Source organism: Stegodyphus dumicola, chromosome 12 (assembly GCF_044657685.1).
Source record: "Stegodyphus dumicola isolate Sdum_Otavi_A_Nest chromosome 12, ASM4465768v1".
In the NCBI taxonomy this organism is placed as follows: Eukaryota; Metazoa; Arthropoda; class Arachnida; order Araneae; family Eresidae; genus Stegodyphus; species Stegodyphus dumicola.
This window is the reverse complement of record NC_140779.1, coordinates 107,455,078-107,480,857: the sequence shown is the minus strand read 5'-3', so window position 1 is coordinate 107,480,857 and position 25,780 is coordinate 107,455,078. Positions and strand designations below refer to the sequence as shown.

The 25,780-nt window shown below is 30.4% G+C and overlaps 2 protein-coding genes across 4 annotated transcripts in view; both read right to left on the bottom strand.

Moving 5' to 3' along the window:
* LOC118183540 (transcription factor p65-like) overlaps positions 1-8,053 on the bottom strand; it is an 82,974-nt gene extending 74,921 nt beyond the window's left edge. The window contains exon 1 of the mRNA XM_085806759.1: positions 7,968-8,053. The gene's annotated coding sequence lies outside the window, so the exon portion shown is untranslated. The remainder of the gene's footprint in view (positions 1-7,967) is intronic.
* An 8,768-nt stretch (positions 8,054-16,821) lies between these two features.
* LOC118189040 (embryonic polarity protein dorsal-like) overlaps positions 16,822-25,780 on the bottom strand; it is an 85,244-nt gene continuing 76,285 nt past the window's right edge. For all 3 annotated transcript variants that reach the window (XM_085806756.1, XM_085806757.1, XM_085806758.1), the window contains one exon: positions 16,822-25,388. In XM_085806756.1, the coding sequence (XP_085662882.1) occupies positions 24,925-25,388 (464 nt within the window). In that variant the 3' untranslated portion in view covers positions 16,822-24,924. The remainder of the gene's footprint in view (positions 25,389-25,780) is intronic.

The following is a 25,780-nucleotide window of genomic DNA, read 5'->3' as shown; positions in this document are numbered from 1 at the left end:
AAATCTTTCAAGTTTGAGTAGTTCCCTTTAAAATCTTCCTTAAAATTCTTTCTATATTTCTCTCTTGCACTCCAGGTAAGCGTACATTCATCGACGAAGTGCCTGGCGTCCCCAATCTTATCACATATTAAGCATTTATCAGTATTCTGTAGATAGAACCGATTAAAATAAGCCGGAAAACGCCTAATAGTACCTGATTTATATTAGCATTATTTATAATATTCATCTTCTTGTTTAACTTTATATTTTTCATTAACTCTTTTTTTCTTATTAGACGACTCCCAGCAAAACTTCTATTCTGTATAAATCCAGTTTCCCATTTCAGCAATGGTCGTTTTTCTTGAATCTTGGATATCAAAATTATCGGTCCCATCCCCAAGTGCCGCCATTTCAGCAAGGGTGTCGGCCCTTTCATTTCCGACAGTTCCACTGCGTGTTTTCACCCAGTGTAATTTAACAATGCTTTCTTTCGGCCTTTTTAAACAAGTCTTTTATTTCATTAAACAGTCGAATTTTTGGGCGAGTGCCTGAAGCGCAAGGTTAGTTTATTTTGCCTTAGGTCTGCCACTATCAAGTGGGCTCGTGAGGAAGGCAAATGTCCTCAGTAGGTGAGCAAAGGGCACGGTGTATCTACAATTGTGTTTCCATTTGTTCATCTGGCAGCAGGCGGCTAAAAAGCTATAAGTTACATGCTTATATTGTGAATGGTACTGAAACTATATAGATAATAATTTATACCAAAGAATGCAGAAACATACAATATGATATAGTAATGGGAATAAGCAATAAAATGCAATAGAATTCACGCAATAGAAAACAATACGTTAAGTTCATTACGTATATACAGTTAGTACATAGATGTATATCACTCTCTTACACTCTCGTCATTGTGACGTACCATCGGTGTCATCTGGTTACTTCCTGAAATTTGCATATGATCCTTGAAGATGTGTGTAGTGATTTTACAGGTGATATATTTATTTTAGAGTTCGATTTCCGCGTGACTCCGAATTATCCTTAATTTATGGACATGAGTGTAGATACATTTATACATTTTACATACAATTATTAGGTTACATGAAAATTACGCGCTCTCCTTCTAACAGTCATTCGAGTTCGGGTTCAGAGTTCTAACTACGTTCTTCAGTAGGATTATTCTCGAGTTTAGATGTAATGGTGCTGATAGCTCGGCGTTTAGATGTGGTGGCGCTGATAGTCCAGACTTTAGATGTAACAATAATATTCCATTTTATATTAATATTATTAAAGTATGTTAATAAAAATAATAATAATATAATATATAGTTTAGATAAGTTCTGGCAATAGTGAGTGTTGTCGCCATCAGGAGATCGTGCTTCGCGATACTGTCGTTCAAAAAAAATTTCTATAGTTTGTAATTCCAATAAAAGCATCTTATTTTTGCTCTGCTATTTGTTTTCTCTCTATTTTTAGAAATATCTTTTTAGGTTATGTATTTTTTAAGAAATACTTTTTTAGGTTATGGGTCAAGCAAGCTCCCATATTGCGTCATATGTTTTGAATCGATGTTTTCTCGAAGAAACGGAACTCGTTAAGCCTAATCAAGTAAGTGTTTTGTTTTCGTTATAGCAATCGAAAGTTGTTTAGAAATCAAAGTATGGAATTATTTAAGGTCCAAGTAAAGCCTTTGTCAGGTGAAAGCGATTGGCTTATATGGAAATACAGGATAAACTTTGTTTTAAATTATCATCCTGGTGCTTTAGAAATTGTAGAAGGAACTATAGCGAAACCAGAAATTCTTCCTGTAGATGGTCCGATTGCTCAACAAGAGAAATATAATGAAGCTGTTAAGAAGTTTCAAAATGCAAACACTAGTGCTATGATGGTATTAACGAATTCCATGACGGAAGAAACTCTGCAAAAAGTTATGAGATTTCACACTGCTAGAGAAGTGTGGTTGGAATTACATAAGTTATTTGAAGCATCATCAGAAAATAAATTGTATAATATATGCATGCAATTTTTTTCAATTCAAGTGGAATGAAAATGATAATATGGCAGCTCATCTTACCAAATTAAAAAACTTATGGAATGAGTTGAATTCAGGACTTGAAAAGAAAAATGAAAATAAGTTACCTGACATGCTACTCAATTGCAAGATTTTAGATGTCTTACCAGGACAATACCATTTGTTTAAGTCAAGTTGGTTACTCTTGGGTGAAGACAAAAGAACAGTTGATGAGTTAACAGCACAGCTTTGCTCTCATGAAAGAGAATTTAAAAGTCACGAGAAAGGCAATACAAATGAACACGTGGCATTAGTAATATCAAAATCTGAAAAACAAAAGCAATATAAAAAAGACAAATTCAGAAGAAAACCAAGAAAAGAAGATATTTGCAATTATTGCAAAAAAGAAAGGACACTGGGTAAAAGATTGTAAACAGTGGATTGCTGATGGAAGACCACCCAAGAATAGGTTAACGAAAACCAATGAAGGAAATACAGGCAGTGTAATACTGATGTCCATTGACGAAGAGGCTAAGACTGATCGAACATCTTTTTGGATTGATAGTGGAGCTACAAGACATATCATAAATTGTTTCACATACTTTATTGACTTTATGAAGTTTGATAGTCCCTGTAGCATCAAGGCTGCTGGAAAAGAAACTTTAGTTGCTCTTGGTAAAGGTACAGTATGTGTCAAAACAAATATTTAGTAAAATACAAAGAATTTACCTTAAAGATGTTTGGTATGTCCCTGAGATAAGCAGAAATTTATTTTCTTTACTTGCTGCTCAAGATAGAAATCCGAATAGTAAATTTATTTCAACAGTTACAGAATGCTGGTTAAAGGTTAATGGTCAAGTAGTGCTTTTTGGAACTCGCAAAGTATATGGTACTTTATATAAGGCAGCTATCGAACCTATTATGCCTGATAAAATTATAGAAGTGCATGCTGCTGAAGCAGACAATTCCTTGTTAGAGTTATATCATCAGAGATGGGGACATCAAGATAAACGTCACATTAAGAACATGCTTGAGAAAGAATTAGGAATTAAAATCCCATTTGAAAGAAAATTGTGTGAACCATGCATTTTTGGCAAAGCACACCGTTTACCATTTGGCATAAGAAAGCCAGCCAGCAAGCCTGGTGAATTAATTTCAGATGATGTCTGTGGACCTTTTGATGAATCTTTCCAGAAGAAAAGATACTTAGTTGTGTTTAAAGATAGCTACACAAAGTTTCGTTATGGGTATTTTATCAAGGAAAAATCTGCTGTTGTAAATATGTTACAACACATGCTTGCACACGCTAAAATTTTAGGACATTCAGTCAAAGAATTTCTCAGCGATAATGGAGGCGAGTTTGACAATGACAAAGTGCGTGCTATTTTGCATTCTGAAGGTATAACTCAAAGACTAACAGCACCTTATTCTCCTAAACAAAATGGCTCTAGTGAAAGAGACATACGTACAATAATCGAAATGGCAAGAACATTTAAGTACTCAAATTCTGAAGCTCATTTTCCTGCAGCAATGTGGGCTGAACTAGTCAACGCTGCCATATATGTACTAAACAGAACTGGCAAATCATCAGTAGAAGGCATGAGTCCTTATGAGCTATGGTTTAAAAAGAAACCTCGAATTAAGCATCTTCGTATAGTAGGATCTGTGTGTTATGCCCATCTTCCTAAACAAAGAAGAAGGAAAATGGATAATAAGGCTACAAAAGCTTATTTAATTGGTTATGATGGAGACGAAAGATACCGACTATGGATCAAAGAAACCAATAGTGTGATCTGTTCACGGGATGTTATATTTAACGAAAAGCTCACAAATTGCGAAGAAAGGGTGCAGTTACCTATTCAAGATCAAGATAGCCTAATTTCTGGCTCTGAACATCAACAAAATTCAGAAAAAGATAAGTAAAAAAGGTTTCTTTGTGAAGAAGATAATTCAGAAAAAGAATACAACAAAGAAATATCTGGAAATATATCAGAAGAACATTTTGAAAGACAAGAATGTGAAGATATTAATTTGCAAAATAATGCACAGTCAAGATACCTAAGAGATAGAGCTGACTTGAGAAAGCCAAAGCGTTTTGAAGATTATATAATGATAAGTGAAGCTTTTATTATTGATTCTGAAGAGCCCGAATCTTATGAAGAAGCTATCAACTGTAAGCAAAGTGTTAATTGGAAAGAAGCTATGGATTCAGAAATGAAATCATTGATAGAGAATGAAACATGAAGTTTAGAAAAATTACCAAAAGATGCTAAAGCTATACCATGCAAGTGGGTTTATAAGATCAAAAGGAATCCTGATGGATCTATTGATAAATTAAAGGCTAGACTTGTTGCCAAAGGATGTACTCAACGTTTTGGAGTTGATTATGATCAAACGTTTAGTCCATTAACAAAGTTAGGAACTATTCGTTCAGTTTTGAGCATCGCAGCCAATGAGAAAATGCATCTTTCTCAGTTTGATGTCGGTTCAGCATTCTTATATGGAAAACTTGAAGAATCTATATACATGCAGCAACCAGAAGGATATAGTGACGGTTCGAAGAACGTCTGTAAGTTGAAACGCAGTTTGCATGGACTTAAACAATCTTCACGCTGCTGGAATAAATATTTTGGAGATTTTGTGTCACAGCTGGGCTTCAAGACAAGTGAAGCTGATCCATGCTTATATATAAGAAACAATAACGGCAAGAAGCTAATAGTATGTTTATATGTAGATGATGGTTTAGTAGCATCAACATATCTACAAGAATCTGAAAAATTTCTCAGAGAATTGAAGTCGAGATTCAGAATCACAACTAAACCAGCAGTATACTTTCTTGGACTTGAAATTAAACATTTTGAAGATGGAAGTATTAAAATTAGTCAGCAAGCTTATGCAAGAAAAATTCTTCAAAAACTTGGAATGGAAGATTGCAAGCCAGTGTCAACTCCTATCCTGAAGGAAGGTCTAACTGAAAAGAAAAAGGAAGATAAATCAAACAGAGAAATTTTTCCTTATAGGGAAGCTGTAGGATCTTTAATGTATTATCTTATGTTAGGCACAAGACCGGATTTAGCTTACTGTGTTGGCATTCTATCACGTTACCTAGAAAATCCTTCGAAAGATGATTGGAAAAAAGTGAAACGTGTATCCAGATACATAGCAGGTTCTCTAACTAAAGGTGTTACATACAAGAATAAATGCAAACCAGGAATTCTAGAATGCTATAGTGATGCAGATTTTGGAGGCTGTCAAGAAACAGGAAAATCAACGAGTGGAATAGTGATATTATATAGTGGTGGAGCTATATCATGGATTAGCCAAAGGCAATTAGTTGTTGCAACTTTCGACGACTGAAGCAGAAGTAATTGCAGCTAGTGAATGTTCTAGAGAAGTAATTTGTTTAAAGCGACTATTTAGTGATGTAACCAAGTTACGTGAAACTCCAGTAATTTAAGTAGGCAACGCCGCTGCAGTGAGACTGTCACAAAACCCGGAGTTTCATCGACGCACAAAACACATTGATATCAAGCACTTTTTCATACGAGAGAAAGTTCTAGAAAAGGAAATCATTGTGCAGCAGGTACCTACAGAGGCGCAAGTTGCTGACATAATAACTAAACCTTTATTTAAACCGAGACTGTTAATTCTTTGTGATAAGATGGGACTTTTGTGTCTTTTTTCTTTTAATTTATTATTATTATTATTATTATAAGGAGAAGTATTAAAATATGTTAATAAAAATAATAATAATATAATATATAGTTTAGATAAGTTCTGGCAATAGTGAGTGTTGTCGCCATCAGGAGATCGTGCTTCGCGATACTGTCGTTCAAAAAAAATTTCTATAGTTCGTAATTCCAATAAAAGCATCTTATTTTTGCTCTGCTATTTGTTTTCTCTCTATTTTTAGAAATACCTTTTTAGGTTATGTATTTTTTAAGAAATACTTTTTTAAATATCATTGCTTCCACATATAACAAAGCTGCTGTATTATAATACTAATTTTTTTACCAAGTAAAAAATATGCATATACTGTATATACTGTACAGTAGAAAATATAAATGTATTGTTGCTTTTAATGGCTTTTATCACAGAGAGCAGTTCTTCAGAATATTCAACAAAATATTCTTTCATTTCTGTCTTCAACATTCTGCATAAGCCGCCCAGATGGTGTAGTGGTTAGGGGAGTCGACTGCGATACCAAAGGGCTCGGGTTGGATTCCCGGAGAAGGCACGGATGTCAACTGTCTGTCCTTAGCTTTACTGCTCAGCTTTAATGTAACTGAACAATACATGACAAATACGGGTCATATGCTTTAAGGAAAGGGATACCTTTCTGAAATACACTGGTGTGCAAAACTTAAGCAACAATGTAAATTTTAATCAGATAGCCATAAAATTGCAGAAAAGGGGTTTTCAGATCAGTACAATGAACACGCAATTCAGTAGAAAGGTCATGCGTATGCAAATGTCAGGAACAAAACATCACAGGGAACGTAAGCGTACGCAAAACGAGTTCAGTCGGCACGCTCAACTCAAGATTACAATAATAGAAAGGAGGGAGACGCAAAGACATTTGCTGGTTGCCTTTGTGAAGGGCATTCTAAGTGAAACTGTCTTGTATACACGTTAAACATCAGGAAAGCTATGAAAACATCCATGCAGCAGCTCATTCACCAGAATTCGAAACCCTGGACTGAACATCAGTCATATAAATAAATCACTTTTCAACAAGAGGTCCATGTAAGCAAGCATAGTTAATTAATTTTTAATATTGCATATTTCTGTTTTCCAAATCTGAATGTTTCAGCCAAAACTCCACAATATCAATTCCCCCCCCCAATTGTACAAGTCAAACAACAAAAATAACTTTTCTGCATAAAATAAAATTCCTATCTGAGCAAACTCGGAGTATTCATACAAGACATTTGATCTCTCACCAAACTTCATGCAGCATATGAACACAGTCTGTATACAGCTTAGTCTAACAATTCAAATATATATATATACATATATTGTTTCATAAGAATAAATTGAGTTTAATTAAAAAAATTAAATTTAAATACATATTTAATTAAATATTCTTTGCGCCATTGCTGCAAGGAATGAAATTTAAATTTAAACAAATTTAAATTCTTAATAAATACGTATAAAAGTAAAAAAGTAAAAAAGCAAATTTAAATTCTAAAAAAAGAAAAAAGCCAAAATCATTTAAAATAATTTAAAAATATGCAAACATGTAAAAGATTTAATTCTCGAACTAATCTACAATATCATTTAAATTCAGAAGCATAAGCAAATCAAGTGCAAAATCTATCCATGAAAATAAATCTACTAATTTAATAAATTAAAATTAATTTAAACAATTTTTTTTAAAAATGCATATGTGAATGATCGTAGAGTAGGCAGGAGACAGACTTATCAAGGGGAAGTTGCCTCCAAACCTAACTCTCCAATCATTCAATTCGTGTTTCGTCATTCATGCAGGAAAGGGTAAAAGTCAAAACCAAAAGTAATTCCAATAAAGTGGTACCCTTAGAATTTAACATTTAAGTATTAACATTTAAGAATTAAAGTTCAAAAAGGAAAATACTAATTAAGTCTTTTGAGAAACAAGCAAGTAAAGTCAAGAATTAAACTTTTTCTTAAAAAATTAAATTTTTAAAAATTAATTTTTTTATAAAATAATAAAAAAATCTAGAAACCAATGTATTTCAGAAATCCTTGTCTACAGAAACTTTCCCTACACGAATATGTATATCAATAAAAAGAAACTATAAAAGAACTATACATAATCCATATAAACCAATAAGAAATAAAAAAACAGAAAGAAACAAAAAGAACTAATTCACAATTTTTAAAATATATGTATATTTAAAAATATAATTTCATATTTAGAAAATGCTTAGATACTACATAAAAATTTTTTTAAAAAATACTTAAAGCAAGTAAATAGTAAGTTTTAATTCTAACTTACCTACTATATGAGTGTTGGGGTCTGCAAAAGTGTTGTGAAAGAGAAGTAAGTGTGTTCTTCAAATTATATAGATGGCGCTTATGTAGGTAAAGTTGAGTGTCAAGCTGCTATCTTTGTTATAGTAAAAAATTTTTTGTAAATATTAATATTAATTAAATTAAATTAAATTAAAAATCTTAAAGGTAGTAATATCAATTTTAGGGAGTTAAGTAACTGAGCTAATCAAGAGATGTTTGTTTGCTTGAAGGAAATTAAAGTGAAGTGGTATGTGAAAAAAATGTAAGCTGTTTGTAATTTGAAATGTGTGTTCTGTTGAAAAATTGTGAAAATTGTTAAAAAATTAAGTGAAAGATATTTTGTGTGAAAATTGCAAAAAATTAAAGTAATTAAGAAAAACTGAAATGTTTTAATATTAAAGTTTTAAAGTAAAATTTCCCAAAATTTTTTTGAAATGAAGTCCTTAAAAAACCTCTAAAAATTCCCAGAAATTTCTCAAAAATTCCTTTAGGAAGTTAAATAAAACTTAAATTTGATGAAAGAAAATATTAAAAGTTTAATGAACTTGATTTAATTGGTATATCAAAACTTAACTAAATACTGGCTAAAGTATGGAAAATTAGATCTTCACTCAATTCGGGCTATAATTGAGACTTTTGAAAAGAGTTGGCCCTTTATTAGTAAAAGGAAAGAATCCAGTATTGATTAAATATACATATTTACAAAATATTTACAATAAAAATTTACAATAATTTCTCTACTCTTTTATATCCTTCATTACCCTCCAGTTAAGGTTTAAAGTAATGTTATCATATCCAAAAGAGCCAAAAAATTATAAAGTTAAGGCCTGCCTTTTTAATATATAAATTAATAAATTTTGGTAGTACTTGGTTATCAACTTGTACATTAATTAGTTTTATGATTTCTTCCTTTAAATCGTCATTTTCAGTACATATATTTTTTATTCTGATAATTTGGCTATGAAACGTGTTTTCTATTACTTTTCTAGAGATATTATTCCAATTAATTAGTTTAATAGTAGGAAAATGGAAATTCCTTCTTTTATCAAATAATTTAATTTTGTTGTGTTTAATAATTTGCAGGTCTAGGAATTCAATAGTATCTTGATTCGTATTCGTTTTATTAAGTGTTAAACTATTTGGGTAAATTTCGAATTTCTCAAAAGTAGAATTATTATTGAAAGTTATAATATCATCTATGTATCTAAAAGTATGAGCAAATAGCTTTAATTCACTTTTTATTTAAACTGAGTTGGAATTTATATTCAAATGTAAAAAGAAATAGGTTACAAATTTGTGTAGAACTGTTTGCTCCCATAGGAATTCCTCTAACTTGCTGAAAGATCTTATTATTGTATTTAATGTAGTTATTAAATAATGCACAATTCAGATAAGTATTCCATCTTTCAATACAAAGGATGTCAAGTATGTCAGGAAAAAATTGTGGGAGTTGCATTAAACTAGTAAAAATTTCTTCTAATGGTAGAGAAGTATAAAGGTTTTCAAAGTCATAACAGTTAATGTTCTTGATTGTTAAACTTTTAAAACTGCTGAGAACTGGAGCATTATTATAAATAATCTAACTATAATTGTGTTGTTTGTTAACGAGATGTTGGATTAAATTACAGATTTTTTTAAGTATAATTGCAAATATGTAATCTATATTCTTTTTATAATTATTTGTACCATTAGCAATAAATCTAAATTTGAGTGGTGATTTATGAAATTTTGGGAGAGCATATAGATTTGCTAATCTATTGTAGTTAGATGGTTGTGAAATTTGAAGTTTCTTATGAAATGCTTTTAGCTTTTTTGCAATAACATTTTCTTGTAGATTGGTGAGTTTGTAAGTAATGGCATTATTGAGTTCAGTATTAATTAATGAGACATAAAAAAATTTTCATATTATGCTAAAGTTATTATTGGCTTTGTCAATTTTGGTAATTATGAACTTTTGTTTTAAATCCTGTAAAAGAGGTATGAGAATATTCCACTGTAAATGGCTATTAAATTCAATTCTTCGAATTTTTTGCTTGAATTCTTCTAATACTGCATGATTCCATGCCATAAAGGTAGAATTTGGAATATTTAATTTGAAACTAGTTTTAACTAAAAATTCGTCTATATTTTTTACGAAACTTTTAAAACTGTGATGTTTGTTAATTTTTAGTACTGGTCTAAATTTGGTACCTTTTCCATTAAAATTCTTAAATGTTGGTTTTGAACTATTGCTAAATTGCCTGTTATAATATGTTGATGAAATTTATCTATGAAATCTTTGTATTGAAGCTCTTTACAGTATCAATGGGCTGTAGTAGCTAATTCATGGTGGTTAATTAGCAATTTACTAAGAGGTTTTTGATACTTTGATTTGATTTGATTCCATTTACTTGCTTTAAGTATTTTTTTAAAGAATTTTTTATGTAGTATCTAAGTATTTTCTAAATATGAAATTATATTTTTAAATATGTATTTATTTTAAAAATTGTGAATTAGTTCTTTTTGTTTTTTATTTCTTATTGGTTTATATGGATTATGTATAGTTCTTTTATAGTTTCTTTTTATTGATATGCATATTCGTGTAGGGGAAGTTTCTGTAGACAAGGATTTCTAAAATACATTGGTTTCTAGATTTTTTTATTATTTTATAAAAAAATTAATTTTTAAAAATTTAATTTTTTAAGAAAAAGTTTAATTCTTGACTTTACTTGCTTGTTTCTCAAAAGACTTAATTAGTATTTTCCTTTTTGAACTTTAATTCTTAAATGTTAATACTTAAATGTTAAATTCTAAGGGTACCACTTTATTGGAATTACTTTTGGTTTTGACTTTTACCCTTTCCTGCATGAATGACGAAACACGAATTGAATGATTGGAGAGTTAGGTTTGGAGGCAACTTCCCCTTGATAAGTCTGTCTCCTGCCTACTCTACGATCATTCACATATGCATTTTTAAAAAAAATTGTTTAAATTAATTTTAATTTATTAAATTAGTAGATTTATTTTCATGGATAGATTTTGCACTTGATTTGCTTATGCTTCTGAATTTAAATGATATTGTAGATTAGTTCGAGAATTAAATCTTTTACATGTTTGCATATTTTTAAATTATTTTAAATGATTTTGGCTTTTTTCTTTTTTTAGAATTTAAATTTGCTTTTTTACTTTTTTACTTTTATACGTATTTATTAAGAATTTAAATTTGTTTAAATTTAAATTTCATTCCTTGCAGCAATGGCGCAAAGAATATTTAATTAAATATGTATTTAAATTTAATTTTTTTAATTAAACTCAATTTATTCTTATGAAACAATATATATATATATATTTGAATTGTTAGACTAAGCTGTATACAGACTGTGTTCATATGCTGCATGAAGTTTGGTGAGAGATCAAATGTCTTGTATGAATACTCCGAGTTTGCTCAGATAGGAATTTTATTTTATGCAGAAAAGTTATTTTTGTTGTTTGACTTGTACAGGGGGAGGGGAATTGATATTGTGGAGTTTTGGCTGAAATATTCAGATTTGGAAAACAGAAATATGCAATATTAAAAAATAATTAACTATGCTTGCTTACATGGACCTCTTGTTGAAAAGTGATTTATTTATATGACTGATGTTCAGTCCAGGGTTTCGAATTCTGGTGAAAGAGCTGCTGCATGGATGTTTTCATAGCTTTCCTGATGTTTAACGTGTATACAAGACAGTTTCACTTAGAATGCCCTTCACAAAGGCAACCAGCACTTGATTTGCTTATGCTTCTGAATTTAAATGATATTGTAGATTAGTTCGAGAATTAAATCTTTTACATGTTTGCATATTTTTAAATTATTTTGGCTTTTTCCTTTTTTTAGAATTTAAATTTGCTTTTTTACTTTTATACGTATTTGTTAAGAATTTAAATTTGTTTAAATTTATATATATATATATATATTTTATAAATAAAACAGGTCAGTGCATACATGGAGAACAAGAGAACAATTCTAAGTTGTTCTGTGATGCTGAGAACTCTGCAGTTCTATGATGATTTTTCAAGTTAAAACATGTTACGTGTACATGGCGGTCAGTGTCAAATTGCTCTGTGATGCCAAGAATTCTGAAATTCTCTGCTGTTTTTGTAAATTAAAATAGATCATGTTGCACATAGACAGAAGACTGAGAAAATAGAATATTAAGCAATTATTACGAATGTTTTTTTGCAGTTTAAATTTAATTTGTTACTGTTTATGTTATGTGTTTAAGTCTTTCTCGTTAGGGATGTTTGATTTACGTAATTTTATTGCGGATGTTTTTTATGTATTTAATTTTGTTAATTCGTTGCTATTTTATGTAATTTTTAAGACACCACCGTTTTTTTAAATGGCTACTTTTTAGTTTTATGAGCCATAACATATACAATTGCTGGAAATAGGAGTTGACTCCATAGGCTAGGCTGGTGAAAAATTAATCAACAACTGCTGACTCTTGCGGATAAGTTGAGCAGATAATTTCTTTTCACAATTTGATTTGAACATAATTTTTTGGAACATCCTTATTATAATGGCCCCCAAGATTGAACCACTAATCAAGCAAGATTGTCACCAACTAATGAAGCGTAAAGTTAAAAATCCATTTTTGTTACAAAATTTATGTACATCTATGTAAAAGAAAAAAATTTCCACTGAATTTTCTGAAAATTATTTTTTTCTTGTGATAAACTGTATTATTACACAAAATTTTCTACATATATTTGACGTCTCAAGTACACGTATTATATATGTTAATAGGATACAATAAATGTTATAATGAAGAGTCATATTTTACTTCTCGTCTTTCGTGCTCTGTATCAGGCAATCTGATATACTGAGGGCATAGCTTCGCAAGACATTGTGAAACCTGATTTATTGCCCTGCAAGCCGACGGTTGACTGACCGAACTTAGATCGCCAAGAACTAATTGAAAGGTTCCACAAGCATTAAACCTTAGGGCAATACACACTTTTTCGGCAGGAGTTAAATAGTTGTTCTTAGCACTGCAGGTCAAATCTTCACTTAGAATATCAATTATATGCGATACCGTTGTTTTATTCAAACGGTACCGCCGACGAAAATCAATATCATCTAAAAATCACAATCTCTGTTTGTTATTACCAGTCGTGATCTCCTTTTAAATGACTGCAGCTCTTCTAACATTAACAAATCTCTCACGGCATCCATCTTTACAAAGTTTCCATCTTAACATCGTTCTGCGCATGCTTAACATTAACCAGTGTAATAATCCACCGCCATCGGTGAATCAGGATCCGACGCTCAGATGCAAGTATAACGCACGGTTTTGTGATTGGAGAATACCGATTTCGCTCTGACGCACTGGTTAAGACTAAAATTCATGAGTTAAAAAGTTGGTGAATACGGGTGTAAGTGAGTTCTTTCGTGAAATCTGATTAGAGGAAGTCACCAGGATGACTTCACAGATGGAAGAATGATCGGAAAGCTGGAGGAGGAAGTAGTGTGACCAGTGTAGCTGAAGAGTTTGGAATCAAGAAAAGTGTCGCTTCGAGCGTTTGGAAAGCCTTCCAAACCATAGATACAGCTGCTAGAAAGGTTGGTGATGGCCGCCCGAGGAAAATAGTAGTAGAGGACCGATATATCGTCCCAAACGAGTCAATAAGCGCCACAGCTCAACAACTGTGTACAGTAACGGGGCGACAAGTGTCGCAGTTTACTGTGTCCAGACACCTTCACAAAGGGTGGTCTATTCGCCCGCCGTCCTAAACGCTGTATCCCTTCGAAAGTTGGTCATCGGCGCCACCGGTTAAGAGTGGTGCAAGGAGCACAAAAAACTGAACATATCATCAATGGAGTCTTGTTCTACTTACGGATGAGAGTCGTTTAAGTGCCACAAACGATTCTCAACGCCATTTGATTTGGAGAGAGATGAGGACACGATTTCATCCCAGTAATATCACGAAAAGAGACCGTTACGGTGGTCCTGGAGTTCTCGTCTGGGAAATATTATGTTGAACGGGCGGACACAGCTGCACGTTTTCGACAGAGGTTCTATAACCGGAGATCGCTATTGTCAGGAGGTGATTCTTCCCCATGTGCGTCTGTTCCGAGGTGTCATTGGAGCAGACTTCGTTTTTGCGGATACACGGCCACACCGGACTTCTGCTGTTCAGAAGCTACTGGAAAGTGAAAATATCACTCGAATGGATTGGCCAGCGTACTACCCTGATTTAAATCCCATAGAACATGTGTGGGATGCTTTGGGAACACGTCTTGCGGCACGCTTACATCCTCGGGAGAACACTCAATAACTGAAACAGATGCTGATTGAGGAATGGGCACCCTTATCTCAAGATCTGTTGGACAATCTTGTGGTGAGTATGGACAGACGGTGGGAAGCAACCATTGCAGTAAGGGGAGGGCATATCCCATACTAAGGAACATCTGCTTGTTCTTCCTCTTGTAGAGACAATCATGTGTAACGATGCTAATGAGTTCAATAAAATCTGTTTTTGTTTGATTCCATACTGTATGCATTATATTCATTTTTCCACAACTATGCTTTCATCATTTAAATACAAAAGGCTGTGGTCACATGGTTAGGTGAACACCCAATTTGCCCATTGTTTAAATCCTAGCTGGCTGCACGTTGCTATTTTCCCCATGTATAATGTGAATATGAACCAGTTTCTCCTAAAAAGGTTCCCCAGAAAAGTTTTGCCTTTGCATTTGGCAACAAAAAACACCAGCAGATGCAAACACCCACATTATTTCATAATACGATATGAAACCCATTTTCATTAAATTGACCTGTTTTGGTTTCATATCTGTTAATAATTAAAATTTATCTTTAATAATTTGAAGGAATAATTAAAAAATCCATAACTAATGGTCTTTACACAACTTATGACCTCTATATAAATTTTGAACATTGGGTATATGTTCAGTTTTAAAATATAATTCAACAAATGTTAATTTAGACACAATAACACGCCGAATAAATATTAATTCAGACGTCAAACAACAAAAATCAGCGTTATATTTACAAAATTTTCACAGGACTAGTTTCGATGGTTTTACCGAACCACCATCCTCAGCTGCAAAACCGCAAATGAACAAGATAGGAAATAATGATTAGATAAGATAAGAGAGCCTGGACAAGAATAGGCAAGTGGCGCCATCTGTTGGTGAAACGAGAACTAAAACATAGTTTCTTTAAAGCCCGAAGGCAAATTTGGATTGGAATTAGGATCGTTAACTAGAACAGAAAGATTTTTATGAATGTGAAATGCCTCTAGAAAATCCAGTTCTCCAATGGAAGCTGTTTTTTTGAATAATTTTGGCAGCGGAAAAATTGAAAGTGTGATTTTCGGACCAACAATGTTGAGCAACAGAAGACTTCTGTGTTTCCTTCTTCCTTTTTCTTCCCTCATGTTCCTTGACGCGAAATTTTAAGGTTCTCTTAGTTTGGCCAATGTAAATTAAACCACACTGGCAAGGAATCCTATAAATACCCCAGGAATTCATATCCGGAATGGGGTCCGAGTATGGAACTCGGAATTTTATTGATGGGAGAATAAACAACCCGAAAGTTAAATTTCTGCAAAATATGTGCAACTTTATAGCTAATTGATGGGAAGAAGGGAATAACAACATAATTTTTATAATCTCCTAAAACAAGAGTGTGCCTTTTAGTGTGTTGAGATGAGAATTTTTTAACTGCTTGATTAATAATGTTGGGGGAAAAGCCCCTGTCAATAGCTATTGCTTTTAAGTAATTTAGTTCTTCATCAAGGGCTAGTTTGGAGGAGCAAACCTGAAGAGCACGGAAAACATAGGAATAAAATGAAGCTAACTTTTGTTTAGTCGGATGACATGATTTAAAGTGTGGTGAAACCGATGAAGATTTATGGTAAACCGTAGTACTGAAGTTGGATGTGTTACGTGTGACCAGAATGTCGAGAAACGGAAGAGAATTGCAAGTCTCAAGTTCAAAAGTGAACTGAATAGCAGGATCAATATAATTCATTGTTGAAAGAACTTTATTTAAATCATCTTTATTACCTTCAAACAGGGTAAAAGTATCGTCTACGTAGTGGAACCATGCCGAGAATTTTAAAATTTCAAATAATTTTGATTCATAATAATGCATGTAGATATCAGCCAGGATGGGACTGAGGGGGCTTCCCATGGCTAATCCCTCAGTTTGCCTTTGGCCTTTAAAGAAACTCTGTTTTAGTTCTGGTTTCACCAACAGATGGCGCCACTTGCTTATTCTTGTCCAGGCTCTCTTATCTTATCTAATCATTATCTCCTATCTTGTTCATTTGCGGTTTTGCAGCTGAAGATGGTGGTTCAGTAAAACCATCGAAACTAGTCCTGTGAAAATTTTCTAAATATAACGCTGATTTTTGTTGTTAGACTTCTGAATTAGCAAAAATGTTAATTTATTTTAATGATAGCTAATTTTTTTATATGATGCCCAAAATGGAAGGGGAAAAAAAGGGGGGAGTCTATTAACCATATATCTAATAAAAAGGCTTTTCAGTTTACGAGAAAATCTATGATGAACTACTACTAGATTTCCTCTGATAGATTACAAAATTCTAATTACAAATTGCTCACTGGTTTTTCCTACTTGTGATGAATAAATGCAGGCCATTAATTCTGAAATAAAAAGAGTATACACAGACTTTCATTTACACTCTGTTATGACATATAAAATCACAGTTTAATAAATCTTAAAATAAATTATGAAATGATATTTTTAATAGTACAGATCAGTAAAAAAAAATTAATTTGGGTGATAAAAAAGGATAATAATTCATAAATTTGTTCTTATGCAGACTTAGAAATGAAAACATTTATTTTAATAAAAATAAAATATACACAAAATTACTATTTCACAAATACATTTATTTGTAGTATACAGAAAATGCATTAGAAATTTTCCTTTAATAAAGAAAAATGCAACTAATTATTTTAGAAAATGCAAATGGATGGAATGCCATCATTCATAAAAATGACATACAAATTTTTTAAGCAAAATAAAATATTAGTAGAAAAACTACTATCATATATGTCTATTTAGACTAAACATCCCCCACAGTGTTCTTCAATGAACAGAGCAGTTCAATATAGACAGATCATGGAGGTAAGAAAGGAAGGAGTGGCCAAACCGGCTCTAGAAGTGAAGCACTGCTTCGAAGCTTCGGTCACCAGATGGGGTGTTTTTTTGTTTACATTCAAAAGCTCGCTTGACAGTGTTCTGATAGTATTTCGACACACGACAGTTCCATACAAATCGAAAAATGGGATGCTTTTGCATGAAAGAAACATTCATAGTGTGATGGATAGTAGCAATTTGTATAGTTTAGTGACATTCACGCAAAAATCACATCTTGGTTATTTTTCCGATATCTAACAACAGCAATTTTGATCATGAATTTGTTTTATAAAATTCTAAGCTGTAGATTCCAAAAATTATACAAAATATAGATTATATAAATATATAAGTAAGATTACAAAAATATAGATTTTAGCAAAAATGTTATGCTTAAAGAATGAAAAATACCTTACACGGTACCTTTAAAATTGTATACGTCTTTCGATACCCTTGATAGGGTATTCGCTACTTTTATATTCTAAACGCCAAAATGTTTTCAATAAAATAATTTTTTTCACATATTATTGTAATGTGTACTTTTTAAAATTTTTTAGAGGAGAGGCTTTACTGTTGCTCATTTTAAACTCATCATTTTATTTTTATATATCTGAAAAATAATCACGTTGAGCTTACACATTTTACTTAATTATTATTATTTTTTATATTATCAGAGAATTAAACTGTTTAAAATTGATAAAAGAGGTATTGAGTGCTCTGCCAAAATATATTTACTAGAAGATTTGAATTTGATGATGAATGTATCCTAAAACGTTTTTTAAGTCAAAAGTTTGAAACTTGATGGGTAAATGTAAATATAATTTTATGTATGTTAAAATATTTGTAATTAGTGACATAGGTCAGGTTAAATTTTTATTAAATAGAGTAAGGCATACAAGAGCTATCTGCCTAAAGGGAGAAATGCCATCGTGGAGGAATTTTGAAGAAAAACTTAAGTGGGTATTAAAAATGATGCATATAATTTTCATTCAAATTATATTTATACATATTTCTTATGTAAAACTTTCGGGTATACGTTGAATTAATGCAAATTAATTTACTCGAAAAATGTACTGAATGCACAGAAATTAAAGATTTGCACATGCCTGAAATGAAAAATATGAAATATGTATGGGTATGCATGTACTTGCAAAAAGCATGTATCTGCCTTAACAAAATACGTAAATATTTATTAAATTATTTATAAATGTGTTTGAAATGAAGCATTTATTAATTCATAAACAAGTGAAAGTTACTGTGAAGAAATCTAATTATTAAATGTATCTAAATTTATAATGATTATAAAAATTATCTAAATATATAATAAACTTAGCACTGAATTGTAAACACAAATTGAAATCCTGTTGACAAATACGCTCTAAAACTATTTAAGGAAAAATTTTTTGTACTGGAAAGCAATCTGTTAAAAGATATCGTAAAGCAAATTCTATGAGATACGTACTTAAGTAAGTAATAAAGAAGAGTTTTGGAATACATATTGTTGAAATTACGGGTAAAAAAATCTGATAAGTATAATTAAAAGAATTATTCCCCTTACATTTTATAACTCAGTTACAAGTTTTAAATAATATTAAAAAAACGTCCTTATTTTATTCCCTTTCAGAAATATTCAGAGAAAGTTAAGTACTATTTAAGTATTTTGCTATTAAAATAAAAGGTGCTCTAATTTGAAATGGACCGAATAGAGCATTAACTATAAATTGGCTTATAGTTTTCCATTTAAAAGATGCCTCAGAAGCTAAAATATGTCATATTTGAGAAAGTATTTTAGGAAGAAGCTCCATAAATAGAAAAGAAATAATGCATAATTTTAATATTAATAACATAATAAACTTTGACCTTAATTTTTGTAATCCTTAACCGAATGAAATCAAATTACCTTAAATTTTTTTTCCTAATGTAATTAACTAGTAAAAATATTTCATTCAAATTAAACCATTCTGAGCAAACTGTTCTGTGAAAAGTATAGCATTTAATTCCGTTCAAAATGAAATGTTGTTTAAAAGCGTATTCTTTTCATACACGTAGGACTTTGAAGTACTGTAGAAAAAGAAATTGTATACATTTATATGTATATTTACAACGTAACTACAAAAATATTTACATCCGATTGTATCAAAACCCATTGAACTTAATAGTAAATTACCCAATGTTTTGGTCACTATGTAGGGATCGCCAGTGCTTCAGAGCAGGGTATGGGTGAAACCGGTTAGGGCCACTCCATCTTACTTCCTTCCTCCATGAGACAGATAGACTAAACAGGACATATAAATTTCTTAAGCAAAATAAAATATTAGTAGAAAAACTACTATTGTATATCTATCTATTTAGACTGTAAAGTTGTCTCATAGAAAATATATATATTGGTATATTATAAAATAAAAAATATTCTTATTTTATTATGCAAAGTGACAATAAATTTTCTTGGCAATATGAACAGACTTACAATTTAATGAAAAGATATAAAATTATGTAAAGACCGACAAACAAAAATGGTTCTAACAGTAAAAATATTAAGAAATTTATAGTTGGAATGAAAGCAAAGTTCACCATAAAAGCACGAGAAATATTTACCCTTTACCAATTGAAAACAAATATATCACAAAAAAAAAAAAAAAAAAGTACAAATATATATACTATTTACAAAAAATATCAATCATCTCGTAAAAAATTAGCATAACATTTTAAAAACAATTACTTAGCACAATAAAATGTACAAAAATACTGATATATGAGAGATGAAAGAGAAATGATTATACAATGCCTCAATCAATTTACATAACTGATTATACATTAAAATCTTGATCTTTCCAGCATATTAAGTATCTTGAATTCATCAAGTAATATTGCTGATAATAAACAATCTTACAGCAGAAGTAAATCACCCACATTACTGAATTTCACATCTGAAATTTTAAATCTGGCAAAATTAAACCTTAGACCACTGTTGAATTCTGCCAAATTTTAAACTATACAATCTTTTTCATGGTATATAATTTATATTACTTTAATTCAAATCATCAAGAACACGAAAATATATAACAATTTTATATTAAATGAATAACATGAATTATTGAATAAATTAATATTTGAAATAGTAAATGAATATAACTGAAATATTGAATGAGACAAATGAAAGTATGAAAATATTATATACTGCTAATATGAAAACGTATAATATTTTCATATTGGCAAATCATTCATACATAGTTTCCAGTTCATTCTTTACTTTCTAAAGTCAAAACTCAAAATTTAATTTTCATTCAAATGCTGATAATAACATGAGAAAAAATAAATGGATACAATTACAAAATATTCAGGTATCTGATGTACTTTTAATTTAGCTAAAATCCCATTTAATTACAACAAAACAACTACACAAAACTTTCACTGCATTCAAAGCATTCGCATAAATATGATTCCAATGCAAATGACAAAACATAATGTACGTATTGTAACATATCACACATAATATACTAAAAGCCAAGAACACAACATTAAAGTTAACTTATTGTTTTAAAAACTTGATTAATATGAGTAAGAAATGGAGATATATAAATAATCCAAGCTTCACTTGCAATCATACGAACAAGTTCAATGCAAGACTTTATAATGAATAATTTTTCAGCATACAGCCAGACAACTGTAGAAGCTAAGCATTTCAAATGAATTTAAGACCAAAATAACATTTAAGGGTTAAACATCCTATCAATAGGTAATAAATTTTTCAATTAATACAGCTCTCCAAAGACATTCAATGCAGCTCATTTCAACTTATCAGTGCATACACTTTTAACACCTACAAGTGCACTTCCAGTAAATGCCATATTATAAAAAATCTTCTAACTTTATATATTCTTATATAATTTCAGTACAACTTTAACATATCTATAAAATACTCTCATTACATACAACAATGCTTTGAAGAAATTTTAGTTTTTTTAAATCATGTTACGTTATAAATTACAAGGGATTCTACATCACTCAGTACAGAAAATCTCATACGTTTAAAATTATTTGTACATGAAAGAATATTCACTTGGTGATAAATAGGAAATGCTGAATTTTTTTAAAGCAACAGATTTTCTCTTTCTTTAATCAACATGTTACTGGTTACAATTCCTTTAATATTAATATTTAAGAAATTAGAAATAAATATATTAATTTAAAAATATGAAATAAATTAAGTTTCTCTAGAACAAAATAAAAGAAGTTTCATTTTATATAAATAGGTAAAAATGCATATCTACATACATAAAGGAAAATTTTGTTTAATGCACTTTATTCATCATTTAATGGATGGTTAGCAAAATGACATGACTACATTAAATAATAGGAATAATTACATTTATTAATTATCGGTTAGTATATATTTGATCCGAAAAGTATGTTATATTAGAAGATAAAATAATCAAACTTAATTAAATTCAATGACTTAAATTCTTATTAAATTTATTTAGTGCATGACTGTTTCATTTTATCATTCAAGTGGTCATGCTGATCCTTTTATTTAGACTTTGGGAGTTTTGGAAATCAGCATTAAACAAAACTTTCCAAATATAATTAATATGATTAAAAAGTAAATTATTCCATTTCTTTCCTTTTTTCCCCCCTAAGCACATTATTGTTCTAGTTTAAGTTCATACTTGCTTAATTCTTCTGTATGTGAATCCAACAAACTTCTCACATTTTCATTACCTCAAACCCAATTAAATCATTACATCAAATCATAAAATTAAAAATTCTTTTCCAGTGGTGCTCATTTCCTGTTTAGTTATCAGTTTGCTAAGCATACATATTGAATTCTTGTTACGCAAAGTTTTCCTATATATTCTACTGATGTTATTAAATTTATGATTTTTGATCCCTCCTTCTACACGGACTTGGATCATTTTATATTTTTCAAAACATCATTTTACAACAATCTTTTTTCCAACAACATCAATAGTACAAAGTTACTGTAATAAATAAAATTCTGAGAAGGTTCAGTACTTCTCATTTAATTGCAATATTATTTCATAATACTCTTCACACTTCATAAGTAAAGCGATAACATATTTTGATAAATTTTTATATTAACAGTATTACACATTTATTTTTTCATATAATAATTAATGATAAAAGTTATGATACTGAAGTCACTCATACATTTATACTTAAAATACTGGACTAACAAACTTAGAACCGAACTAACAAACAAAACAAAAGAGCCTATACAAAATACAAATAAATAACAGTCAACTATTTCATTCAAATGTAACCACTTTATTTATAACTAAATCTGAATTAATAAAGATTTTCACAAGAGCCTTTTTTTTCCTTTTCTCCACTCTTTCAAGATAAATATTTTTTTAAAGATGAAACAGATATAAAAATTCTTGATTTGATGATGCAGTTATTATACATGAAAGAATGAAAATGCACTTTATATAAATATGAATACTGATATTTAAAGATGTTAATTAGTACTATGAATATTTAATTGTTTGAAGGAGTATATGAATAATATGAGATGGAGAAATATTATTACATAAGACTAAATGAGTTCTATCTTTAAGCAGATTTTTTTCATATTAATATATTTTCATAGTCAAACTCAATTATATGCAATTCATTAACTAAATGGGTTTTCTTAAAGTTACGAGGTAGCATTTTACTGTTATCATTAGAGTCAAGCTGAATAACTTATCATTTATAAACCTAACTTAATTTCCTGAAAGGTTAAGAGGTAAATAGATTTCAAATATGATAAATATTAACCCGTTCAGTACGGGCGTGTCATATGTGCATCAGCAGCGAACATTACCCTCAAAGCCGGGTATGTCATATAGGAATCACCATTTAATTCACTCTATGGCCGGGTACACGACATTTGATTTTTTAGATAGAGCGTTTAATTAATATTTTTTGTTGCTGCTAGATGTAGCTGTATGTCTGTTATGGGGAAATATATCGAAAGTTAAGTATGTGTACCTTCATTCCTATGCAATGTTTTTTATTTTTGGTATTTTGTTTCCGAATGAGAGGGAGATTCGTGGGTAGGTGTAATGTCTCTTTAACTGCGTCATTTGATAAAAACAAATGCACCTATTCTCGATGCTTTGAGGTCCTTTTTATTTTTATTTTTGCGATATAGGTACCTGAACTTAGAAGAATATACACAAATGCTAATTCGTTAGTGTTGAGTAACATGATGGCACTTACTGAGTTCATTTGTTTATATGAAATGACATGTTCTCCATGCTCTGGAATACTTTTTAATTTAATTAATTTATTTTGTTTTTATTTTATTTTTTATCACCGTGTAGTGGAGTAGATGTTCTATCATTAGAGATTTTTTTATTGCTGTTAGATTTTTCCGGCAATGAGACGAATATTTTGTATGGCTTAGCGAAAGTTTTTTTTTTAATGGCAAAATGAAAGCACTATCTGACCGTAGAAGATACACAAACGCTAAATGAGTCAAATTTGCTGATATTCTATTCCTGTGACATTTGCAACGTTGGACTTTGCATACACCTATGTTTCAAAAAATATCATACAGTATCTCTTTTTTGAAATATTGCTTCCTTTTCGTTGTTTGCATATTGAATTTTATGAAAAACAGTTTTAATATTTTTAAATTTTAATTATGTGTTGTATTAAATAAAATCTGTGATTGTTTGGATATATTTCCATATATATTTAATTGTGGGATAAAGGAAAAATTATATTATTCTAGAATGAATATTTTATAAAATTTTTAAGGAAAATATAACAATAAAGGTTTAAGATTAATTCTGACAACTACCTGAATGTTCTTCTCATAATGTACCAAAAATTGGAACAATTGGATGACAAATTTAATTTATACGAATTTTTTCCATAGTTAGGCTTAGCAGCACGAACTGCCCGTCCCCAAAAGACTGTGTATCTCGTTAATGTGCCGTCCCAAGACAATGCTTCGGTAACAATGATGCCCGTCGTGAACGGGTTAAGATACAGCAAATAAACAGAGTTTAAGCACAAAAGAAGTACTTATTAAAGCATTAAAAAATTCACTTCTAATATGGTTTTAAAAAAGCGTCCAGTATGTTTAAGAACATAATTAAACAATGATACTAAATACTGCCAATGATCATGTTTTCTAAGAGTGACTTCTGCATAAAAGACCAACACAGTCTAGAACTGCTAATGGCTGTTTTATGCAGGTTTCACTGCACGTAAGTTTAAAAATCATCCACCAGTGCAACATATATCAATGATTAAAGGCAAATATTCATTTAAAAGATTTCATTGCAAACCACCGTAACTTTTTAAGAAAAAGGAACTTTTTATACAATCATAAATTAAAAGTCTGTACCTATAGGTTTTAATGACATTTCATAATAAAATATTCAGGCAGGACCAAAAATCCCATTCCTTTGGATACTTTTCTTTCTCTATAACTGAAATACTTTTTTAAAATAAAAAGACGGAAAATAGAATATTTTTCTAAAAAAACATGGATTAGATGACCAAAAGACTTGTAAACAGATAATTATATCATTTGCTATATCAGCATAAAACAAAAAAGATTTTAGCATTTACTTATTATTTATAATTTAGTATTCAAGGAAATAAAATTTAATATAAAGTATTAAAAACTTCAACTATATATCATTTTAAAAGTATTTAAACAAGAAGTAACAAATCTACATAATGAATCTATTCTTATATGAATTAATAATATTGCATAATATATTAAGAAGACAAGTTTCCTAACTTCCAAATATTCTCCACTGAAACTCAGTTCTGTTGATCAACTGCAACAGCAGCATCTTGGTATGAAGTGTCTGTGATATTTGGTGCACTATCAAATAAACTTGCTGACAAATTTTGTGTAAGATTCAGATTTAAGTCAGTCAAATCAACATCAAGGTCTAGACTATCAAATTTTTCAATGATGGCCTCCTCAACAGCACCAGATTTACCATTCCCACAATCTTGTTTCATTGATTCAGATTGCTGCATCATTTGTTGCATAACTGGAGAAGGTATAGCAGTCAAAGGTGGAGTAGCTGAAGGTTGACTATGAGATCCAGGAGATGCAGCCATACCTGGAGAATGAGAAGGAGTAAGATGAGGTGAAGTGGAAGTACCACCTATAGGTACAGGCACTGATCCTAGCATGGCAGATCTTGAATATTCTGTCGTGGCAAAGGAAGTTGATGGTCTTGCATAAGGGTCATCCCCACAAGCTCCTCCAAGCACTAAGTGAATGCATAAAATATCAGATATATTATAAAATACAAGTTAAGATACTTTAAACTGGAAGAAGTATACATATAGTTTACACAAAAACATTTTTATTGGGTAATAAAATAAAAGCCAAAATATTTATACCCAATGACAGTGTTTCTTCTACATAGAACACATAAAATGATACTTCCTGTTTGTAATGTAAAAATGACAGAAAATGTAATGAAGAATATTTAGTGTTATTAAGTATTATAATATAAATTGATATGCTTTAAATCAGTAAATTCTACTAAGAGGTTCTACTGGGAATAGAAGGGGAGAAAAACAGAAACAGTCCTAATGCAAGCAAGTTCAATAAAATAGATAGAATCTTAAAAAAATAACTAAATAATTGATACATATC